This window comes from Pyrgilauda ruficollis, unplaced genomic scaffold (assembly GCF_017590135.1).
Source record: "Pyrgilauda ruficollis isolate IOZ18807 unplaced genomic scaffold, ASM1759013v1 scaffold62, whole genome shotgun sequence".
NCBI lineage: Eukaryota > Metazoa > Chordata > Aves > Passeriformes > Passeridae > Pyrgilauda > Pyrgilauda ruficollis.
Genome location: NW_024527933.1, coordinates 2,949,355 through 2,974,260, shown reverse-complemented (window position 1 = coordinate 2,974,260; position 24,906 = coordinate 2,949,355). Strand labels below are relative to the sequence as shown.

Sequence of the window (24,906 nt, the reverse complement as noted above, 5' to 3'; positions counted from 1 at the left end):
GAGCCGCCCGCGGAGCTGCCGGAGCCCCGCGCCGCCAGCAAGGGGCCGCCCCGCAGCGGTGAGTGCAGCGTGAGGGGGCCGGGCGGGCCGGGGCCGGCGGTACCGGGGGCTCCGCCTGCCCGATGCGGGCCCGCGACTTTCCGCGGCCGCGGGGCACAACAAAGGGCCGTGCCCGCCCTGCCCCGCTGCCCCGGGCCGCGCTCGGGGCTCGGCGGCACGCGGGGGTCCCCTCGGACGGGCCGGCGTGTCCTGCGGGTTTATCTCGCCTCGCAGAAATCGCCTTTTCCCGGTGCAGCCGCGGTGTTCCGAGGGCCCGCGGGGAGCGCGGAGCCGCTGCCGGGTCGGTCCGGGCGCGGGTGCCGGGGCTGCCCCGCGGGTCCCGGTACCGGTACCGTGTCCCGGCCGTGCTCCCGGTGCCCCCCGGGTGTCCTGGCTCAGCCCCTGTGAGCCCGTCCCTGCCCGCGGTTTATGGGCACCATTTGGGACCCTTTTACACTTCCCGTATGCAGATGCCGCATCTGCACTTGAATGTCCCTGCCAATTTTTATGGTTTACAATTGCATTTTACCATCTTAAGGTACTCGGGTTCTCTACAAAGGGTTTGCTCAGACAAAAGAGGCTTTTTATCAGGCAGCATCCTCGGCTTTCGAGATACAGGCGGCTCCAAAAGATAGGCAGTGTGGGAACCGCAGAAATGGGCATTTCTGTGAGCGCCCCGATGCGTAATGTTGAGTTGTCCCTGGAAGCTCTTTATTCCCCCTCAGTTAATTAGATGTCCAATTGGATGAAAGACACTTAATACTCTTAGATACTTTAATAACGCTCTAATAACACTCTTAATGCTTTAATATAGCCTTAATACTTTTTGAACTTTCTGGTTTAATTTGTGAAGTGTCTGTTGCTTTAGTGTCCCTAAGAGTACAACAACATTAATGCTTTGTCCGCATTTGCTATTTTTCCCACAGATGTGGCATTTTGGGGGAAATCTCTTTTGATTGATCAGATTAGCTTTAAGTTTCTTGCGTAGCTGTTTCTTGTGACAGACGTACCTGTGGCTGTGGTTAGTCTTTTGAATGGGTGATGTAACAACCTTTTACTACTTTGCCTTCAAAAATGTGAAATACTGGTGCGGTGTTGAGACATTGCTTGACCTTCAGTCTTTCTAAAGCCTCTGGGGGTGGAGCAGGAAAGATTGGGTTGTTAATTCATGGTTTTATAAAATATCTGCAAATGATGATGGCAAATGAAGGCTCTGAATATTTCGTTTTCTTAAGAAAGATTCCTAGTACTTTTGATACCTAGAGGAGCAACATCTTAACAAAACCAGTGAAAATTGTGTGAGGACAGAGGTATAAAAGTCAGATTGCATTCTTGGTGTTAAAATGTTAATGTTAAAATCATTAATGAACTTAAGCTGTGCACGTGGCTCCTGTGTTAACCCAGAGTAAACTGCTGCAAGTTTATTGGCGCCTTCAGTGAGAGAAGCCTCGGGATAACTTTGAAATGCAGGGTGTAGTTTTATTTCAGCAGTTACAGGCAATTGCAGCCTCATTATTTGAGGGGACACTTGACGTTCTTAGAATATAAGATGATGGTTTTCCCTTGGCAATTTGAGTACTTCCTCTCCCATGTAAGAAACATATTTTGCCATTGAGCAAATCAATAGCAACGCGTAAAACCTGGTTTTTTTAAAAAGCAATTTCACTAAGACATTCATTTTTCCTGCAGTAGTAGCAATTATTTCACAACAGGATCCCATTTAAGATCAGCCTTGCTATAGCTTCAGTTGGCATCTTTTTCCTCTGAGTGAGACATGCTGGCTTTTACAAAGTTTTAATTATTTCACGTCTTAGCTAAAATAGGGACACAACAGATTAATTAGAACTAAAGTAACTTTGGTCACTTTGTTGTGTACTGTGGTCTTGGAAGACAGATTTATCAGGAAACTAAACAGAAAACTTGAATTTTGTGTTCCTGTAAAACTGTCAGAGTTTCAGATGGGCAGATTACTGATCTGGATAAACTTCATACCAGAGAAAAGAGGAAAGTTGTCAGAGCACAAAGAATGTAAGGTTTTCAAAGAAAAGTCCCTTTGCCTGCATCCCTTCCCTTTTCCACAGCATTCCCAAACTTTACTGGCACACACTGACATTTTTAGTGGTTCTTTATGCTTGGTTGCTTTGCATCTGATGAGATAAGCCTTTGCTTAACAAAGACTATTTCATTGATATAGTTGGGTCTTAGTTTACTTGCTATAAACATTTCTTTGAAGATTTAGGAAGAAAAACAAATGGAGTTGTCGAATGGCAACGCTGCTGAAGTCAAATGTCTCTGAATAAACAAGAAGCTACAGTGTTATTTCAGCTCAGTGTTGGCTTCTTGAGTGTGGATGTCTCTTGCTTTTGTAAATAATAATAGTTCAGAATCCCATGCATTACTTTCTCAGTTCTGTGATGGGAAAGGGAAGACTTGTAATTTAGGAACAATTTAACTCCTTTGTTTGATTTGATGGTAAAGATGGAAAAATACCTCTTGGTATAAAGTTGGAATTTGGTATTGATGGCTTCTGTAGATCATTAATCAGGAAAATGGGTTTTTGCATGCCTTTTTGTGCTGAGCCCGGGACTAGTGCTGGGTGTTGAGCAGATGCAGTGTGTGATGTGACACTGCAACAACAGGATTTTTTCCCCTGCTTTGCTATGAAACAATATAAAGATATTGAATTGTAGAAAATGAGGGAACTTTCCCATCTGGGAGACTAATTCTTGATTGTTGAGAAGCAGTAGTTATCTTTCTGTCCTGCCTCTGGCAAGTCCTTTGTGGTATTTCTTTTTTTGGTGGGGAAAATGTGCCAGTGGTTTATTGAATTACTGTTCAACTCCTACGTGGTGGAGCTTAGAACAGATGCATTTACACCAGCATTCTGTGAGAATGGGAGCACAGTTTATCCTGTTGATAAACTGCCTATTTAAATAAAGCCTTCAGCAGTGTAATCTGGTAATTCTAATTAAGTCATTTACATAGGGAATTGGCCCAGGGTTTCATCAGATGGCTGCTGGGGAGCTGAAATGCATTCTTTCCCTCCAGCTGTATTAAACCAGCCTTTTGATCCTGTCCTTTTTTTAGCCTTTAAGCCAAAGTGGTTATCACTGTGCAGAGTTAATTGAGAAAGGGAAGTTGGGGGACAAGGGGACCCTTCGAGCTTTAGCTTTGGTCTTAATTATAACAGTTCTAATTACATAATTAGAAGACTTCCAGATTTTATGTGTTGATAAAAATGATCCTGTACGGGTTTTGTTATAAAGAGGAAATACTCCACGGAGAGGCTGGCTTCAGTGAAGTTCTTTATTGGTAAATGATTGCCAATAACTTATCTTGAAAGCAGTATATGCCTGGGGTATCTGAGTTCTCCCCAGCACTTCGATAAGGAGGTCTCATTTACCCAGGGTGGACCCTGAGTCCTTCAGAGAGCACAAGTTCCATGGATACCTTCCATTGCCCAATCATCCCAGCTGTAGGCTTGTAGAGGTGGTGAGATTTAAACTTAGAGAAATGTCTGGTCAGTGTGAAATATTAATTTTTTAAGCCCTTTTTTCCTTTGTAAAAAAAAAAAAACCAAAAAACAAAGCCAAAACCCAGTAAAAATCTATCACAGCTCTAACGCCAGGCTGACTGCAAACTGCTGGGATGCCCTTGTGTGGAAATCCCTCCCAGCTGAAACTTCAGGGGAAACCTTCAGTAGATTTGATGGGAGCATAATCTGGACTGTGATGTCCCTCGGACAAAATTCCCCTGTTGGACAAAGCCTCTGCAGCTGTTCCTGCAGGAAATGTGGGTGCAGTGTCTGCAGGTGCTCGTCGTGGTGGGCTGCCTGCAGTGGCCAGCCGCCTGCAGGTGCTGTCCCCCTGGGCTGTGGATGAGCAGTGCTTCATTCTGATCAGCTGCTGCTCAGCAGCCCGGGGTTCACCTGTGGGAATTGCTGCAGAGCCCTCAGGTCCTGAATCCAAGGGATTAAATGATGGCTGTCGCGATTGTAGTAAAAATTTGTAAAGGAACTCCGGGTCTCTGAAAGTTCTGCCAAACACCAGCTTGTCCTCCAAAAATCTCTTCGTTCAGCTCACAGCTGTAGCTTTATGTTGTTTGGCAATACTTACAAGGAATTATTCCTAAGTATGTTGTTTCAGATGTCTTGCGAGTGCTTTTGCCAGGAGACTCTCTATCCCCTGCCTGTTTTATCAACAGTGCTAAGGAAATGCCCTTTGTGTGGGTCACAAGCAGGGACTGTTCTTACCTGCAAATTTACTGTACTCGTGGTGGTGTCCAAAACTGAAGGGAGCTGAGGAAAGGTGCCAGTGTTGGGTGCCAGTTTGCTGCTGTACCAAGCTCGGGGTGTTTGCTGCTGCTTTGTGAAGCTTTTCTTTGCCCAGCTCTGTTTTCCTGCTTACCTGGCACTGCCAGTTGGGGTCCATCACCTTAACACTTGAGCTGACCTTTAGTATTTCACTTGGATTTACATAAGGCTTCTGCTCAGTGAACTGTCCCTATCACAGGATGATATCCATAAAAATGACACTTCCTCGTCTTGAAAAAAATCCCCAGGCCCATTGGAGACATGTGAAAAGGACACCCAGCAGGAAGAGAGGCCCATGGCCTGAAATATTCATCAATCATTTTCCTGGCACCAGGAAACCAATCAACTCTTCTAAGGGGGAGAGTGCAATCAATCACACGATGTGGGAAACAGGGATCACCAGCCCTGCCAGAAATGTCCCTTCATGGGGACAGAAGGAAGGGGCTCTGTTGGTCCTTACTCACAAGTGGTAACTTACACCCAGCTTTTGTAAAAGGCAATCTGTGCACACCACGGGCTGTGCTGCATCGCCAGCTCCAGCCTGCACTCAGGGTTTTGTTTTCAGTAATGCTGAGTTGTTTTCTTCTTAGATTTTTTTTTAATTTACCTATTTTCCGTAGCTGGTAGGTAAAGGGTTTGTTTCCTGTTCCCAAACCTCCCTGTTCTGAAGTGGCAGATCCAGCAGCAGCATGTTTTTATCTAGAAGATCAGAATTTTAAAGTTTTGCTCCTTTTTTTTCATGAAACAACAAAAGTTTGAAACAGCTTCTATTGCAAACTGGTACTGGGGGAGAAATGCACCTCTGGGGGTTTGATCTTTTCTTCTATCTTTGGGTTATGCTAAAAGAAGTATATGTAGATTGCCCAATAATAAGTGAACTGTAGTCAACATCTGTAGGATATTTTATTGTAGGATAAGGATTGTTTGAATTTAAGTAAGAGTTCAAATAATAATTTGAAATTCAAATAAGAAATACACAAAATATTCTGGTAAGATGCTGTAAATTGCAACAAGAGACCTGGTTTGTTTTTTTTTGTTTTTTTTTTTTTTTTTTTCCTGGGAAAACCTCTGCAACAGTTGCTACATAAGAAATGCCATAATCATGGCAAAATAAATGGCAGTGCCACAGCCTTTCTCATCTCCTTCAGCCCAGCAGACAGCAGATGATGCTGAGATGGTTTTTCCTGGGGAGAGGGAGATGTTTCAGGCATGGCCATGGTGCAGGGGACCAGCCCTACCCACCACTGCCCAAGCAGAACACCACCATCTGTGGAGCACCAAAAGGAAGAACACAGATAGATTTCCTGTAGCAATGTATGTAACAATTATTTTAAAATTGTAAAACTTGTAATCATGTCTTCCAATGTAGATTTTAAAAAGGACAAAACTGTACAGATATTTTCATGGAAATCAGCAAAGCATGAACTGCTGTATTATTTAAGTTTTAAGATTAAAAGTCAATTACGATTCAGATTGTTCTTCAGAGCAGCAGTGTATGCTAAATTCAATCAAAAATTAATTTCTCATTGAAAAGATTAGGAGCCTTTTCTTTAAAAATGTAGATAATTTTCTGCATTTAAATGCAGAAATTTCTAGTAATTTTCTAGTACAAGTGGAGACAAATATCCAAATGTCAGGAAGGATGTTTCTATTCTGAACACCATTTTTCTGTCTGCCAGACAGTTTCTGATGTGCTTTCTAAGATGCTTAGACGTGTTACCACAATTAAAAGCTACTAAGAGATGTGGCACCCTGCAAAATGAGATTACAGCAATAGGCAGATGTGGCTGGCAAGAGCCCCAAAGAGAAAGGGAAGTGTTTCTGGAATTGCAAGCAGCAGGAGCTAATACGGTTTGCAAACATGAAGACAGTAGGTGGGGAGAAAGAATCGAATTTCTCTTGATTCCTGCCCGTTTGTAATCCCTGTCCCTGGGAGGCCAAATGCTTCACGTGAGCCTTTCCCTGCAGCAGAGCCGGGGTGCTGGTACTGGTGGGCTGGAGGGAACTGGGGCTCTGACCCCTGCATTTCATGAGCAAGATGCTCCAGTCAGTAATGGAAGGAAAACCTGCAGTCTCAAGGGCTGGTCAGTTATTGCAGGCACAGCCAGGTGCAGGTGGCCTCACAAAGATGAGAGCCACCCTCTCTGTTCCCACTGTGACAGGGGTCCAGTTACAGGGCTGGTTCTATCCTGGTGCACTGGTTGCAGTCTAGAACAGCTTGCCTCTGGCAATGCTGCCTCATTTGCAACATGATTTCTGCCATAGTCTGTACATCATAACGTGCTGTTATTTATCAGGAGATCAGTATTAATCTGTGTTGATGTTAACTCTTCAAAAAATAGCATCTCTTGTATAATATCAGTCAATTCCGTTTTTTTGATGTAGGTAATTCCAGTGCACTCTAGATGGATTTTGCTGAATGGTATGCCTTATGTTGGCCAACACTTTATCAGTGATCAAAAAGTCAATAAGGAATTTCCCCAGATTTACAGACTGATTATGCAATTGATCTTTCAATACTGGAGTGGGCTGGGCTGCCTGGTAGGCAACACCCTAATAAACCAAAACGTTCTCCAGGTAGAGAAGATGCAAAAATCTCATGCCCAGGGACAAAGGCAGTGTGTGTGCGCCCTGGGGTGCGTCTGAAACAGACACTGCGTCTGAAACAGACACAATCACCTTCTTCTAGGACAGGCTTTTTTCTTCATGCCCTGGGGTGCTGCGTGCTGAGAGGCACTGCGTGTGAAACAGACACAATCACCTTCTTCTAGGACAGGCTTTTTTCTTCATCATCATCATCTTCATTTTTCTAAAAAGCGTTGGTGCTTGACTGTGTTTTCCCTTTTGGTAGCCTAAAAGTAAGATGCCAAATGTGTATGAGTCCCCTTTAGAGGAATGAGCTGGCCAAGAGCTGCCCTGAGCCTTGCTGTTACCACGAGCTGGCTCTGGGGGTGCTCCCTCCCCAGCACCCCGTTTTCCAGGAGCAGAGCCTGCTGAACCTCACAGGGAAGCAGCAGCTTTCCAGAAGAGCACTGTGCTTTGTCCCAGAAATCACAGAGGCTTCTGGAAACCCAGCCCATAAGGTATGTGGTAATGCTGATACCACAGCAAGATGCATCTCCTTTCTGCTTTGATTGTTGTGCCTCAGGAGGCACGTCAGGAATCCTGTGACTTTTGATGGCATCAATAAATCAGATAGCATGCTGACAGAATTTTACTGGAATGTAAACAGGCATTTAAAATAACAATGTTTGTAGAGAGTTTATTGAGGAATACAGTGCAGGTACATGTAAGATGCATCTCTGTGTAGGTTTCCTTTCAGTTTTGTTGGTAAGCAAGAATAGGATTGTTTTCCATATAAATAAAAATAAGTAAAAATATTTATCATTAAATGACCTAATTTCCCATTCCTCTCTGCAAACAGTGTGTGTTTTCAGCACTGAGGTGAGACAAGCTCTACCCAATGTAGGGGAAAGGGGAGGAATGTCTCTGTATAGTAAAATTCAGCTGATAAGGGATAATGAATCACCTTCAGCTCAGCTCTGCTGGGTAGTAGCTGCTCTGGGGAGCTGCAGGCTGGTCAGCCTTGTCTCAGCCCCTCAGTGAGAAGGGTGTGGAGCAAATCCTCCCAAAAGGCATTTCCAGGCACTTGAAGGACAGGAAGGTAATTGGGAACATTCACTGTGGGTTTACCAAGGGGAGAGATCATGCCTGAGCACCCTCCTTCCTTCTGTGATGAAATGACTGGATCCATGGATGAGGAGAGAGTAATTCTGTCATTAACCTTAGCATTAGGTAAGGCCTCTGATGCAGTCTCCCATGTCATCCTAGCAGGCATGGGTGAAAACCTGGGCTGGGTGTTTTTTGGGTGCAAACCTGGGCTGTTTTGTTCAAAGGGTGGCAGTAGAGTTCAAGCACTAACTGGTGGCCATTATACTGTGACTGTCCTTGGGAGTCAGTGTTGGGGCCAACACTGCTGAGCAATTTCATCAACCACCAGGATGGAGGGATGGACAAACTCCTCAGGCTTGCAGATGACAGCAGGTTGATACTCTGGAGGGCACAGCTGCTGTTCAGAAGAACCTCAGTAACCTGAAGGAAAAAGTTGATTGAAACTTCAAAGTTAGACACAGCCATCAAGTCCTGCACTTGGATAACCCCATGGAATGGTGCAGGCTGGGGAGCAGCTCAGCAGAGAGAGCCCGGGTCCTGGAGAGCCCCACAGCTGGGTCAGGCTGGGCTTGTGACAGCTCACGGCCACGAGTTTGACAGAAGCATTGGTGCCTTGTGTGGGACACGGCAGAGTCACCTCTGGAGCATCCTGTCCCACGCACATCTCCTGCCTGCAGCCCCACAAGCAGCACTGGGCTGTGCCACGGGGATCCACGTGTGTGGTTGATCCTGGGCAGGGGGACATGGTGGCACTCCCTGAGTCAGCACCTTCTGCTCCTTCCCACCTCGGGGGTCCCTGAGCTCAGGGTGCCCTGGCTTACCTGCACTGTGTCACCTGCTGAGCTCCTCCATGCTGGGGAGGGGGCACCACAACTCATCCTCAGAGTCCAGTGCTGAGTCCAGGTTCAGGCTAGATTCATTTCTAGGAGTAGCCCATATACCCCTTCACTTAGCACAAACAGGGACAAGGGCAGGCAAAGGTCAAGAGAAGTTCAAAATGGCATAATTTCTTTTTGCTGGTGTTCCCAAATGTTCCTGATCCTGCAAAGCTCTCCAGGCTGGCCTTGCCAGTGTGTTTACCAGACCATGGTAGAAGCCAAAGAACAAGGCCTGCCTTGATACAAGGGAAGTTAGAAATCAAGGGGTTGAGAATAGGTAGCACTGTTGCTTAAAACAGGAGAAATAATTGATTTATGTTATGGTGGCAAATTAGGCTGTAAAGTGAAAAACTCTTAAAAAGAAACGCTGTGGTTTCAAGGGAGCTTTTTGCTCTGATTCCTGCTCAGCAAATAGGGGTACCCCAATAAAGGTCATCAGCTCCATGAGCTGAATTATTAATTCCTTTCATACCACTCAGGGCTTGTAAACAGTATATAATACAGGAAAACAATTGGCACAGTTCACTGAGTGGGCAGAGGAGAGGTCAGGAGGTAAATACTTGTATTGGCAGCAGCAGCTCTTCATAGCTGAGCAGACTTCTGTCCTTTTCATCTTTTAGAGCAAACCACTTTCCCAAATCTTAGTCTGGTTGTTAGTCTGTGTCTCTTCTCCCTTAGATGAACTGTTTTTAGGAATTTAATGGATTACATACAATTATGAAGATAAAAAGAGCTGGAGGGAAGGGTGGGAGATTATGGGTAAGAGAGCAAACCAGCATTGCCATGTCTCATAAACAGCTGTGTTTTTACACAGAGAGAAATTTTAAATCCATCTCTTCAGGGCCGTGGGATCGCTGGGTTCCCGGCAGCACAGGGCAGGACATTGGGGGAATTCTGACCCCAAACTTGAGCAGCTGGGTGCTGGTGAGCATGGCATCTGCACTGGTGAACATACTACAAATAGTCAGTAAAACACATAATTTCAAGCATGAACTGAAATTCCCAAATCTGGCTGGGAAATAGTTACGCTGTTGTTGCAGCCTGTAACCTGGCATTACAGTGAACAATCTAAAATTTCAGGACTTGGAGAATTTGTGCTGCCTCTCTCTAAACACTTCCACTCAGAAACCTCTCTTCAGAAGGCACGTGCATTATTGAGTTGCTCTTGAATGATACTTGATGAACCATTGCAGATGTTGGCAGGTGTAGCTTACTGCCCTGAGTGACTTTGCCCTCGCAGCTCTCCTCGAGTGCCTGCCCTGTGCCATCTGGCCAGTGCTGGGCAGTGACCTCTGTGTGCCAGAGCAGCAGGTAACCCGCAGTGACCATCTGCTGGGCTGCTCCCTCAGCCTTCCTGACAGCCCCCTGTGCTCAGTGCTCACTCTGCACCACTCCAAAGAGGCAGAGTGACTTCAGCCTGCGCTTACTGCTTGGCTTAACCTGGATGTGTGTGAAAGCTTATGTAGCTTTCAGTAGGCAAAAGTACAAAACTCTTTCCAGGAACCTGAAATGGCTGTACTACATATGAAGAATATGTTTTTGGTTTGTTGTTTGGTTTTTTTTTTTAATTTACAAAACATGTATAATATAGGGCTTGCTAGTTCCTAAATTAAGGAGACTATGGTATTAAGGTGGAAAATAGGAAGATACAAAATAGTTTTTCTTCTCTGAGCACAGCAGAGACCTGTGCAGTGTAATCCAGAGCCTGTTGGGAGGTCTGCAGCCTGCATGTCACATGCAGCTTTCTGAGCACTGCTGCAAGAGCCAAGAAAGATGATAAATTCATGTGTAGGTGTTCTAGGCAGTAATGCCTTGGTAATCCAGTGGGGAATAGGACAGGAACAAGCCAGGACACTGCTGAATAAATCTGTAATTGTGTTTGTTGCTGTTCTCAGCTATGGCTGGTGTTTAACATGATGAGCTAAAGCTGCTGCTTTGAGCAGCTACACCGAGGAGGCTCGGGGGGGTGTGAAAGTATGGCAGCAGCATTTAGTCAGTGTGGTGCAGTGTCTGCTCTCACATTCTGTAAAAATGGTCTGCTGAAGTGTTTACTTTTGTTTGTGGTTTGCCTAATTAGAGCAGAACTTTGCACTTTCAGTGTAAACAGTGGTCCTCAGGGAACTGCCTGCTGCCCCAGAAATGGGAATTGCAAGAATGTGAAAGGCAGGATTTGGGCTGGCAGCAAAGCCTGGCGTGGGCTGGAGTTGTGCTTCTGGGGCTGTGTTCTGTGGTTAGGAATGCAGACTTGTAGTGTGCATTTATTGGGTCTTAGAGCTAAGCAAGAGTTACAGAATATATAATTATGTGGGACCTACCAGCATCAAAATCAGAGAGCTGGAGACTGATCTGCTTGGCTTGGGTGTAGGTGGTGATGTGCTGAGAGGGGCTGTGGTCTTTTGGGAGAGATCAAGGCCAAAGAATGCATCTTGGCTTTACCTAATCTTGGGTTAAAACTGACCCTGTTAGTGCAAGATGGTTTTCTCCTGGTTTGAGTCCTGGAAAGGTGGATCCTTTCCAAAACACAGAGGGGATTTGTTTTTGATCACGTTCTGACTTTGAGGGTTTTCACTGGCAGACACAGGCAGGAAGTTCTGTTTCTTCTTTCAGCTGCTAGAAAATAAAGCTTTGGAGTGTCTTGTGCTTAAAGACACTTGTTTCTGATGCTGCTCCAGATCAAATTCCAGCAGCTTGCCAGCCTTTGGAAGAGGATCTCTCTTCTGATCAGGAATCTTTTGAAGGTTCACTGGCCACAGATGGGAGATCATCATGTCCTTTTATTCCACAGTAATGCTCTGCATACAGTTTAAACCCAATGTAATTTAGACTTTCTTTGTGCTGAAAGTTGCTCTGAATTGATAGTCTCAAACCATCACAAGTTACAAATTACTAATATGACTGCTGAGAAAAGCAGATCTACAGACAATGTGTATACTTTGAAAGGGGGAAGCTGATGCTGTTAAATTACCTGCTCCTCAAAGCAGCTTCCTTGGGTGACTGAAGACATGTGTATTCAATTTCAGTGTAAATGAAAGTTTTCAAAGTAAAACCTTCTCAGTAACATGCACATCACATCTTTCTCATTTTCACTTTCCCATTAGCTACAGATGTGGAGCAGATGAGTTCCTCCTCTCCTGTCCTCCCTGTGAACTCCGTGGGCAGTAAGTACCCCTTTTCTTGCCATGTGTGACAAGGTAGTCTCTCATTCTGAGATAATCCAGAGATGTGAATTGATACTCCATGGTAGAGACTTGGAGAAGTTTTGCAGCTGATACTTGTTCATGGAAGTGGGATTCCCATAGCTGAGAGCTGATGAAGTATTTCTCACTAAAACAGCACAGACCAGGTCTGTACATCACTATTTACACCAGCAGAATGCAGGCTGAGTGAGATCTGTTGTCCCCAGAGATATCTCAGTGAAGGAGGTACCTGCATGAGTGACAGAAACCCCTGAGATGATGTAAATTATGTTGACATGGGAGTCTTTTTCTGTAGTGTTTCATTATAGAACTTGAAATCTATAGCCTGAAATTTCTCACGAAACTGAAAGCAGCTGGTGAAATCCTCCTCAATTTCAGGGTAATTCTGGGCCTGTAACTTTTTGAGACTTTGAAAACCTGAGCTGCTGGACACCTAAAAAAAGTAGAAATTCAGAATTCCTTCTTAACACTCCATCTAGTGGCATTTGCTGTGCGGAGGGACCAGTCGGTGGGAATCCACTAGATGGCAACAGGCCCTTGTCAGACTGGTGGGACTGGGAAACCCTCCCTGAGAGCAACTTTTCATCTCATTGTTTGGGAACTCGGTGGATTTTTCAAATGTGGCAGACTTTTAACTGGCAGCTCATTTCAAAGTAATGCTCAGATGTTCACAACTGCTAAAAGCCTCCCAGAGCCAGGACATGGTCCTTTCCACGTGCCTTTGTGCTGGTGGACTTGCACTTACTTTTATTGGAGAACTGTGGTTCCTGCATGATGGGAGTGAAAATCTGCTTCCTCCCTTCATAGTGAGAGCAGCCCTGCGGAGTGCATGAATGGCAGGCTCTGAGTTGTGAACATGTGTGCAGTTATTTGCCTGGTGATTAATAAAACACGTCTTTGTTGGTATCTAGCAAGGTTTTCATGCAGTTTATCACTTTTATATGGAAACAGGTAATTTCACATGCATACGTAGAATAATTTGTCATGTAGAGACATGTATAGTTCATGATGATATATTGGCTAATACTCTGTTGAACCTCTGTGGCCTGATATAGCTCATATTTACTCTTGTGCATTGACAGGTATTAAAACATAACTAAATTTTCCACAGTATTCTGCCAGCAGAATATATCTGCAGAAAAAAGGGCAGGGCTGTCCAACAGTGACCCTCTTTCCCCCTTAAATAACTGTGTGTTACTGCCAGTGTGCATTTGTCTAGCTACAGCTTTCATGTCTGTTATCTTCTGCTAAACTGAAAAATGCTTGTCTGTTCCCTATGAAGATATTTATATAAACTTTTGATAAACTAAATAAACCGAGCTCCTCGAGTTCTTTTGATGTCTTCCTGTCTCTCTCTGCCCGGTCAGCTCTGGTGGATGAGCCAGCCCTTGCTGGCCTCTGGAGTGGATGGATGAGCCCTGGCAGGTCCTGCTGGGCAGGTCCCCACTGTCCCCAGCTGTCCCATGGTGGTGGCAGCACTGGCTGTGCTGGTGCTCAGTGTCACCCCGATGTGCCCCGGGGCAGATCTGCGGGTGGTGCCTCTGGTAGGCAGCAAACAGTTGCTGACACAAACATCTAAAGCTTCCCAAGCATGGATTTAAAAACATTCTGAACGTGCCTGTCTTTCCTTAGTTTTTTCCCTTGCTGTCTCCTTCCCAAAATTAAAGCAAAAAAAAAAAAAAACAAACTGGAGGATTTTTTACAGCCAAGTAGGAACCTGAATTTTAAGCTTATTTATGCATCCAGAGCATTTGAGAGGTGTGGAATGTGTGCTCAAGCCTTTGGCTTGTTGTGCATTGGCAAACTGAGGTAATAGCCCCTTTACTGTAATTTTCCCTGTTTGTCTGAAATGTCTTATTCAGAGTAATTGCAGTGAATTATTTTCACATGCCCTCACAGTAAAGATGAACACCTCTGTCAGGACTTCTGTATTTTCTACTTTCATGCAAGAAAACCAGTTGGCTGAAATGTCTGTTTAAAATAACACAAAAGCACTTTCTTGTACATCATGTAAGATGTCTCTGGAAAAATTCCAAATTGTGCACTCTCACTTCCGAATGAGTCTGCCAAGCATGCTGAAAATTTTGAGATTTCAAAGGCAGAATGTCAAACTGCATCAAAAATGAGTCATTTGTCTTGTTTTCATAATGTTAAAGCAGTTTGGCAGGCATGCTTTTGGGCTGTTCAGTTACACTGCTGTGGTAAATTCCCTGTACCAAGCCACCACACTTACCTGGCTGTCGGTGGAAGTGCTTGCTGTGGGTGACTGAACAGGGCTCTTTGCTGTCAGACCCAGGGAGAGGGGAGATTTTTCCTAAAATTCCACTTTTGCAAAGTTCACTCTGTTTAGTGTGTAGCTGTTGAACTTGGTGGAGCTGTTCCTGTGTAAAACTGAACAAGCTGAAGTCTTTGAACAGAGCAAGCAGATATATTTTGAATATTCACCAAACTGGAGTTTCGAAGTCCTTGGTGAGTTGTTCTGACTTGAGGGACACGGTTCCTGTGGGATGGCAGCACAGCATGTCTGAACAGGCTCCTTCAGGATAATCCTGTGAGCAACTGGAGGAGCAAACAAGGTGTAAGAGAAGTGCTTGGACCCTGCAGTGCCCAGGGAACCGACTGACAGCACTGCTGAGCACGGTGAGATCCACCATCCCTGCCCTGAGGGGCACCAAGGAGCCTCCTCCCTCTACTGCCCCGCGCTGCCCAGAGACAGGGGCGTTTCTGCAACAGAAATGTCATGCCAGTCATGTGGAATTTCTTGGAGGGCAGCTCCAGAGGCTGCTCTTGTGTCTCAGGGCATTGTCTGTCGTGCAGAGATGTGTCTGCTCCTCCTGCACAGCCCCAGGCAGTCAGCTCCAGCTCCTCACCTTCCCAGCAGAACTGCAGCTGGCCCTGCCCACCACAGCCCTGAAGTGTTCTCTGCAGCAGTACCTTAAATCACTATTTTCTGCTTTGCTTCCTCCTGTTCTCACCCCTGTCAGTCCAAAGCCCCACAGTTCAGTCCCTTTTCATCTCTCACTGGTCACTTTGTAGGACCAGTGCTGTTCCATAGCTTGGCTTGCTCAGGAGGAAGTTTAATTTCCTATAACCTGGTAAAGCTGTAGGTTTATGCTTTACTGATAGATTTACCAACTGGGTGTCACTTTTATTAAAACTGAACTAGTTCCTCAGCTGTTGTGCTCCTTTAAAAATCCCTGTGCATTTCTTAATTAGCACTTAGCTTTGCTCACGAAGGAGCTGGATGATGTGTCCTGAACTTCTTTGGTGGGACAATGGCTCAGTCTTACACAGTTTTGGGAGGCAGAACTTGGATAGAGCATTTCTTTGGCAAAGGTGTCACTTTTCCTGCAGGACAGGCCACCTGGCCATCAGGGCGGGTGCTCCTTGGCTGGCTGGTCCGCAGTTTGCATTCATTGATCAGTGAGTTGATAGGAATGAAAACCCACCGACAGCAATGAATGTTGATTGCAGCCATTAGATGCTGAAGATGCCACTCCACAGAGATGGTGCTGTCACTCCAGAGCAGCCCAAGACAGAATTCCCTGGCACGTGCTTTGTGTCTTTCCTCATTTCATGGATTCTGCAGTCCCTGCAGAGGCAGAACAAGTGCCTGCACCCTTGTGAAGGCACCTGCTGCCAGAGCCTGCAGTCCTGGTCAGCCAGCTGGGCTGGAGAAGGTTCCATGTGGGTACCAGTGAGGTTCCCCAGCCCCTGGTCCGTGTGCCCTGCAAAGGAAGGCTGTTTCCTTGCTGGCCTGGCTGCAGGGACAGCCTGAGCTGTGGGAGCAGCTGGACCCGGCCCGGAGGGAGCCGCTCCTCGCCCGGTGAGCAGCTGCTGGAACAGAGTGCAGGTTCCTGGGAGCAAATGAACTGACATTCCAAAGCTTTTTCCAGCAAAGCTCAAGTTGCCAGCCCAAATGGAAAGGTTTCCATCCCGATCTGGCCTATATTCTGCTATTTTGAATATATACCATGCTCAGATTTGTTTCCAAGTGTCCCATATGGTGTGGATACGTTCCTGCTTTTGTGCTGCCCATACAAAACCTTCCATTGATCTCTTATACTCTGTTCTGCAGAAATCCTGTGTTAGTATAAAGCTTTAATTCTTTTTTTTTTTTTTTTTTTAAGAGAAAACAAGCATTTCTTATACACCAATTCACTTTTAGAGAAAGCAGAACTGGAAAAACTCAACCTCTGCAGCTCTTAATATAATCTGTAAATCATGACCTGCTAATGGCAACCACATGTGAAATCTCTGAAGGTTCAGGCTTTCCATTTAACAGAGGGTTTGTGATAAACCTCAAGGTACAGTCAACGGTCGATGGTTTTTTTCTAGTTTTCAAACTCACCGACAGCGTTGAATGTTCACTGAAGCTATCCAAAGATGGCTGTACACATGCACTGTACAGATTTTCCATGCATATGTTTTCCATAGACTGGCAGTGGAAACACTGCTGAGGACTGCACATTCTTTATTGTAAAGCCTTAAACTGCAAAGTATTTTAATTACGGAATGGAACCTCGAGGACTAATGAATTGCAGAAGTGTAACACTCTGGTTATGGATGCTGAGTTCACTTAGTATTTCTTCAACCAGCTCTGAATATATCCGAGTTGCAGTTGTGGAAAAGCCTTTCCTCTTGTGGATATGCATGTTCTCAATAGGAGCACTAAGGATGTTTATAATGATTCAGATTTCTTTATAAAGTTCACTTGGAAAAAACCTGGGGGTGGGAGCTCACCCACAGTGCTCAAACAACAGAAGTGAGAGAAGGGGATCTACTTAGTGGAGTACATAATGTCTGTGTTTCCACAGCTCCTGTCCCCGCTCTCCTTTCCCCTAAAAAGAGGAAAAGGAGGTTTAGTCTCTTTAAATCTCTATATTGCATCTAATTATCTTCATCTTTTCCACCTGGCTTGCATCGTTCCAGAGGGATGACTTATTTGCAGTTTGTTTGTTAAAAAGTAAATCTGCTGCTGTATCTGAAATAACTTTCCTGTGAGTGCAGTGGGGCCTACAGAGTCAGTGGGGATAATTTACTGCTTAAATGCTGGAAACTTGCTTTAAATTCAGAGTATTTTCTCTTGTTGTAGGGATCTAACAGTTTCTCTCTGAATATCCTGAGCTGATACATGTAATTTAACAGTAAATGTATTGTCTAATAAAGTACTTGAAGCAATCTTGCTCAGGAATACAGTTTGTAGCCTGCACTTAAACTGATTGATTTTAATGGTATCATTAAACATCAGCTGATAGTGAAAATCAAGAGAATTCTCCAAAAATTAGTCTCACCTTTTTCTTGCCATCATTTGGAGTAGGAGCTGGTGGAAAGAACAAAGACAATTTGAATTAATCACAAGCAGTGCTCAGCCTGGAGTGTTAAGCCTCAGGAATATCCCAGTGTGAAGGGTGACTACATGTGGTAGGTATAACATAAATCAAGGAAACTCAGTTCAAGTCAAGCATGAAATTTCGGTTTTAACAAACCAAAACAGTGTGTTTATATTTAAATTGACATTGTGAGAGAGGGTTTTTTTCTCGATTTACTACTTCTTCCTCCTTTATCCCTCCAATGACCTTTGAGGTAGGAACTTTCATCTTCTTGTTTCACAATTTCAGAGCCTGAATTTCTACTGTAAGTTAAACTGTACATGTTATTTCTATATCCTGGCTGCACACTCCTTCCCCTTTGCAAAGTTCAAAGCTCTCCATCAGATTTTTTGGACAGAATCTGAAATGATAAAATAGCTCTCTGGAAACTGTAATGGGCAATATGTGCAAGGCACACTCCAAAAGTTATGGTCTGCACTGAACCTTCAACATACCTTCCCTTTCCCTGAGACTTCTTTCACCTGGGAAGCACTGAAACTAGACCTGACTGCCACCTCTGTTGTAATTCCTTAATTATTATTTTTTGTTGTGATAAGATCATGAAGTGGACCCTCCCCAGATGCTGACAGGGGTCCAGGAGGCAGTGACTGCTGAGCAAGGCCTTTGCTGTGAGTGGAAGTATTGAACATTCAGAGCACACGGGGCTTTCTTTCAAATTACACTGGAGAATGGGTTTCTGGATGAAGAAAGTGGTTTCCTCAAAATCTGCATACAAACCCTGAAACACAGTGGTTAGGCTGTTTGTAAGAGGCAACTGTTCAGGACTGAGTTGATTTGGTGCATGTTTCTTGTGCTCATTGTATTTATGGTGCCTGAACAATTCTTACACCCTAATCCAATCATTCTACAGGCTCCTCACAATAAGCTTTTATTTAGCAGGGCATGAATCCCAACAGCACTGCCCTAAAGTATCACTAAATAAATTTTATATACGCATCTGGTAGTAAAACAGCTTTCCTTTTCCTCCCACCCCCTGTGCTGTAGCTGTGACTCTCATGAGGGAGGTGTGTGACCCCAGTGAAGGAAACTGGGGCCAGGATTCTCCTCAGCACACGACAGAGTCTTCCTGCCTGCCTGGAGCATCCACACAAATGCCATGTGCAAGCACATTTGCTTTGTCCTGGAACAAGCTTTAATTGTATTATAAAATTGTGTTTTCTTTGTAGAGGTAAATGACTTCAGCAGGGTAAGCATGCAAACACCCCTTGGGGAGACAAGAGCATGGAATTGCTGCCAGTAATTTTAGTTATTGCTGTTTCACTGAAATTGGGGTGAGTGTTTAACTAGCAATGCCATGGCCAAACACTTCAGATTCAGCAGACTTCTACAGTGAGCACTGGAGGTTATTTTTAACTGTCCAAAATTCCTTGGGACTACTACTTGACAAGTCTGGGGGCTACACAAAACTGGAGGCCAAAGTCACCAATCTGCTCCATTTGCCCTTTTAGAACACAGTGCTGTGATGATGATCCTAGAGAAAACAGATGCAGAGCTCTTCTGGAACCTGGGAGAAACACTGTTAGTACCAGTTTCCAGCAATTTAGAGAGGACTTACCAAGTTCTTTTGATCTCATTCTAAGTTGACAAGCTTGCTTGTGGATGCAACATACCCTAGAGTTTTGTAAGGTGTTTGACTTAATACTGAATGACAATTTAAACTGGTATGATACAAATTTGCTGTGGCAAATGTTAAAAGGATTAACAAATGACAAATGGGGAGGTCTAAATGCAATTCCAAGTGGGAACTTGATCCAGTTGGCGCAGCCTTAGAATGACTTGGCCACATCCTAAAGCATGGCTTCAGGCCTGGGGGAAACACAGCATATCCCATATCAGCAGGTTTGGGGTTTTAGACACAAGAGTGACACAGGTTTGGATCTCTAGATAAAGCAAGTGCAAGTGAATGCTTTGGTACAGCTGAATGCAAAGCTCCATGTTTGGGAAGAAGGAATACAGACCATGTGTGAGCATAAAGGGCTGGGCCCACGGAGATAATTAACTGCATGTGTGTGCACAATCTGACTCCTACTACTGTGCAAACAATGAAATATTGAACAGCAGCACAGGCTGGTGCATCTGCATTTATTTCTCCTGGAACTGCTGAAAGGATGGATGCTTCAGCCAGTTCTGGCACAGGCTGCCCTGAAGACATCACTGAGCTGAGCAGGTTTCTGAAAGTTTTCAGTGGAGAGCAATTAAAGACTGTCACCAGGAAAATAAGGTTCTCTGAGGTAAACCAGTGAAGGTTCAGGAGTTCTGTCCTGTCTCCTAACATCTTTACCTGCACACCTGAGCCAGTTAGAGCACAACAACCCTGCCCTGGGTTTGGGAATGGGTCTGGCCTCACAGCAGGGAAGCAGAACCTTGGCAGTGGGTGTTAGCAGGGAAAAATGGTCTGAGCACTCAAGGCACCAACTTGTGTTTCAAGAGCATATGACAGTGGAAAGCTTTTTTGACCTATTGGGATGTGATTTTGCAAGAAAATTAGACACTCATGCTTGAAAAATGCTAGGCTAAGAGTCAGCAAGTGATTTCAATTGAAAATTAAAGTAAAATTATTTTGGTTATGATTCTTTTTCCCCAAAAATTTTAAAATAAGGCATTTATGAATGAGCTATTCTGAATGTTCTTGCAATCTGACATCCCAGCTTGAGTAATGCGATGCCCTGTGTTTTTTCAGGTACTTCACCAAACTCTTTCTGAGCTATCAAAATGGTGAAATAGACGTGTTTTTAAAGTGAAACTTGTTTTTTATGTTTCTAGAACAAACACACAAGCTCTCAGAATCAAACTCCCAATCTCCTTTGACCTCCTAAAGGAAACAGTTGTCAAATTTGCTTGCTGGGGGGGGCTGGAAGACACAACCATGGGCAGGGGCTTCCTTGCTGACCTACTGAGACAGGAGTGATGCTGGGTCAGAGCCCAGCTCGCTGTCCTTCTGCAGAGCTGCTCTCTGCGAGGTGAAGGGATCAGCACGTGATGTCTCCAGCCCTGCCTGCCCCACACATCTCCCCAAGGAGCTCAGGGAGGGGATCAGGAGCTTCTTCAGCACTGGAAGAGCTTCCCAGCACCCCGGGGATGTTGTCCTGAGCAGACAAGAGGGATGGGTTTGGAGGGAGCTCCATTTATGAACTGTTTGTACCTGGACTGGAACAAAATGACCTCAGCACAGGATGTCTCAGTAATGGTGTTGTCATCTCATTTCACACAACTTCAGAAATTGTCTTTGTTGGGAAAAAACTACTTTGGATGTCTGGGACCACTACTGAATTGCAGCTGTTGGCTGTAATCAATAAAGCAGTTCTGATTCTTAAAATAAAATCAAACCAGTGGCTAATGGATGTTTGGAGAAGGGTACAAGGAGAAGAAGCTTGCATATTTCCTGCTAATCATCTCCTGTCTTCCAGACATTTTTCAACACACACAGACTTCTGGAGACAGACTTCTGTGCGTTCAGTCACCAGGAATGCGTTTTTCTTTTCATGAATTTGCACAGCTTCCCTGTGAACTTTTATCCCCTGTCTTTTAAGATAACATTTGTTGCCATGAAGATGATTTGGCTGTGTTAGACCCATCACTTTCAATGGAGAGGAATCTCAGGTGTCCTCCTGATGGGTTCCTGCAGTTGCACTGTGGCTGGGCACATCTAAGGCTGGGTAAGCAGCTTTGTGGGATATAAATAACATTGTCTTTTCTGCTGTACTAAACATGCTCACAGGTCTTCATCACTGAGGACTGTGCTGCTCCAGAGCCAGGATGTGGCACATTTATTGTGGTGGTGAATTTAGGATAAGTGCTTCTTCAGAAGGTCCCCCTGTGCTGACTGCTCTTCTTGGCTGGCAGCTTTGTGTCTGTGAAGATCAAAAGATTTCCCATTAGCTGTGAATTCAGGCATAGTTCCTGAGCCTGTTTTGGGAAGGAGAGAGATGATCCTAACTGCAGATGATTCTGTTATTGAGATTGTTTTCCTCCTTTTAGCTTTTTAGAAATTGCTGGCAGCGTCATCAGTCTGACAGGCTTCACAAAAATTAGTTCCTGTGTGGCAGAGAATTGCCTTGTTGTGCTAAGGTTGGAAGGAGCTGGGCTTGCTGGTCTTTGCCAGGGCAGGGAGGGCAGGAAGCACCACTGCTTCTCCTGTGGTCCCACGAGTCCAGCTGAGGTTCCCTTGTCATTGTTTCTGGATGTCAATGTGACTGGGTAATGGCAGAGAACGCTGGGTTTGGAGTGAAGGTCTCCTTGGCTGTGGTGGGCAGTGCATTGGGTGGCTCACCCCAGCATGGTGCCCACCCCTGGATGTGTTTCACAGCAATCACTTCAGTTTTCCCCTGTGAAATACTGAAGATGTGCCCAGAACCTGCACTTGTAATGGGCAAACGTGGGGAAAATATGGTTCAAAGTGATTGGGAGAAAAATCTGAGGTCTGTTTTGTTGAGATGGCTTCCTGTGACTTCAGACCAGGGACGTGACCCCCATGGAACTGCTGCCATGTGTCCCTGCTCACACACTGATCATACACAACACTATAAAAATACTGATATTTTTTTTAAAATATGCTAATTGGGACTTTAATATTTGATTCTCTGTTTGGAATATTAGCAATTCCATATGGATAAAGCTTAGGTTATCTGCTTGGGAAGCAGTATGGATGGAGAGGGATCAAATGGAGAATTTGCTTTTCATAATCATAATGTCTCCTTGTGATTCATTGATAACTGTCCCTTTGAAGATAATTAGTTCCTGGTTTTCATCTTTATAATCCATCTGATAGACTTCAAGATTAGAAGTTCTTCTCAAAAGAAACACCTGTAAAATCTCACTTTTTGGCTCAGTTTTGGCAGTGTGGCACCTCCGGGTCAGTTTTATGCTGCCACCTTGTAAGACTCCATTTCACAATACACTCACTGCAATAAAGATTTTACTTCCAGTAACTGTATAGAACTGAAGGAAAGAAAATGACATGATGATGACATTGTAATGAGCAGGAAAATGAATCCTTACGTGGCTTTCTCCCCATCCTCCTCGCAAAGGTTATGAGATTTCTTATCCCCTGCCAACATCTGGCTTAGCTGGAAGCCTGTTATTCTTTCCATGAGGAGTGTCCTCCTTGAGCTGAGCAGGTGCCACACAGAACAAGTGCCCTGATCTCACTGAACCTCTGCAAGGTCCTGCTCCCTTCTTCTGGCCGTGGTCACTCCCAGTCAGCTCCAGCAGGTACCACAAGGTCTGGATGGATGTGCTCAGGGCTGACAGGGGAACATCACACCCTCAGCACGCTCCCATCCACACCAGGATGGATTTCCACTGTGTTTCCTTGCTCTTTTTTCCCCATTCTCACACCAAATTCATTCAGCTTTGTTTACACGTGGTCTGAATGTGCAGTGTTGGCTCCAGAGCTTCAGCTGAGTTTCTGTGAGACTTTCCTCCCACTGCGTGTGGCTCAGCCACAGCAGCACATCTTGAACTGCTCCTTCAGGTGTTAACATTTAAAATAGAAGTGTCTTCAAAGACTTGTAGAACAACTAACTGTGATTTGGGGGTAAAAAAAGAGGCAGTCTCTTCTATCTGGTTACCAGGCAAATATTCCGTTGGAAGAAAGACTTCCTCCCCCACCTCTTATATATTTAATTTCTTTGCTTTTGCATGCTTTTAAATATTGGATGGATGTGCATATGACCCCCAGGTGGGCAGGACTCAGCCATTCTTCTCTGAATTATACATTTAGCCTATTTAAATGCAGCCATCATGTGAAACAAAAAGGAGAAAATGTACTTGTGTTCATTTAGAAGAATGATCTTTGGATAACGTCACCAAATATTGCAGGGTTTTATCTTGCCTATAAAATAAATTGGTCCCAGTGTGCTGTGAGATGCACATAAAAGTTTGAATATGAAAGTAGTATAAAATTCAGATGAGTTGGTAGAAGTGGCTTTAGAATTTTGAAAAAACGGGAACAGATTTCCTAAGATTGCTGTATGAGGGAGGGACGTACCGCAGATTTTCATTTGTGAATCTCAACCTATTGGCTTCTTTTCTTTTTTGGTGCCCTTTCTCCTGATGTTTGATGGTATGACCTTTTGTCCTGGGGTGTGATGAGAGCACAGCTGTTCCAGACGTGCTTTGTACCCCAGCACGATAAAGCCACAGCGACTGATGATAACAATAATGCTCACATTTGGTTGGCGGTCTTTGGATTTTGAGTTCTGCAGTCAAATCAATATTTTTGTAGTTTTTCTTTTACACTGAACTCACTGGTGTTTAGAAAATGGTTTCTAATATTTTAAGGTACACCTTCTTGTGTTCCCTCTGGCCAGTACTTACACCACCAGCAGCGGGGTTTGCATGGGCTCTGTTCTAGTAATTGCTTTCTACTGGAACAATTAAGAGCTGTGAGAGGAGAGGAAATTTGGCTCAAATGTTCCAAATGGAAATCTGCTTTTATGTGGTTTCAGAATGACAACCCAGCAAGCATAGGTGGATGTACTGTGAAGTGTCAGGATTCAGACAGCACCATCCTCATCCTCAGTAAACAGGCGGGGTTGGGATCTGGGCAATCCACAGCAACTCTCCTCCCAGGGCACCACAAAGCTCACACAGGTACAGACAAAACAGCCTCACTCAAATATTTCAGTACTTCCTTCTTTTCCAAAGTAGACTGCAAAAATATTGCATCTACGCACTGGTTACTGAAGGCAAAAAATGAATTAAATAGGGCAAACAAAGCTGGAGCTAAGCTATTATGTATTTCAGACTGCTTAGTATTTGGCATGTGGACCAAATGCTTTAGATTATAAGGCATAAGCCTTTCAGAACCTTAAGTTATTTTAAAATTAAATGGATGACAGGCACAGGTCTGCTGCATGGATTTGATTTTCTTTGTGTCTTAGCAGAAGTAGTAAGCAATGTCTCTAAGTATCTAATAAAGCTATTTTCTGCTATTACAGAAAGGTTTGCTATGAGAAACAGAACTGAGAAAGGATCACATTTTCAATAAAACAAATTGAACAGATTCTCAGAAATCTAGGTCACAGTAACAGATGACCTATACATGGTCCTAGTTTTTGATGCAACTGTCTAATCTGCTCTGAGAGTACTAGCCAGACATCATTCCTAATTGACCTTGATATTCAGTGAACAGAAAGAAAGCTAAAGCCACATGATATTTAAATCTTTAGCAGAAAATAATATATGGCAAACTTGCATGTATTCTGTTTTGTAACTAGGACCTTTTTAATGTGAACCTTGTCTGCAAATGTGTTGATCATCTTAACAGTCAGAATTTGAGGCTCTACCTAAAGAGATAAATCTGAGTAGGAAGAGCCACTGATCACAGCCAGTTGCAGGGGAGGGTTTTCTGTCTGTCACATAAGCACCCTCTGTACCCTGGCTGCCCTGCTGGGCTCCCCCAGGCTCCCCAG

General features: G+C 44.5%; 1 protein-coding gene across 1 annotated transcript in view; it reads left to right on the top strand.

Annotated features, from left to right (window-relative positions):
* Nucleotides 1–33: 33 nt before the first annotated feature.
* Nucleotides 34–24,906, top strand: part of NR6A1 (nuclear receptor subfamily 6 group A member 1) — a 67,886-nt gene continuing 43,013 nt past the window's right edge. The window contains exons 1-2 of the mRNA XM_041484038.1: nucleotides 34–58; nucleotides 12,000–12,059. Of these exons, the coding sequence (XP_041339972.1) occupies nucleotides 12,017–12,059 (43 nt within the window). The 5' untranslated portion in view covers nucleotides 34–58; nucleotides 12,000–12,016. The remainder of the gene's footprint in view (nucleotides 59–11,999; nucleotides 12,060–24,906) is intronic.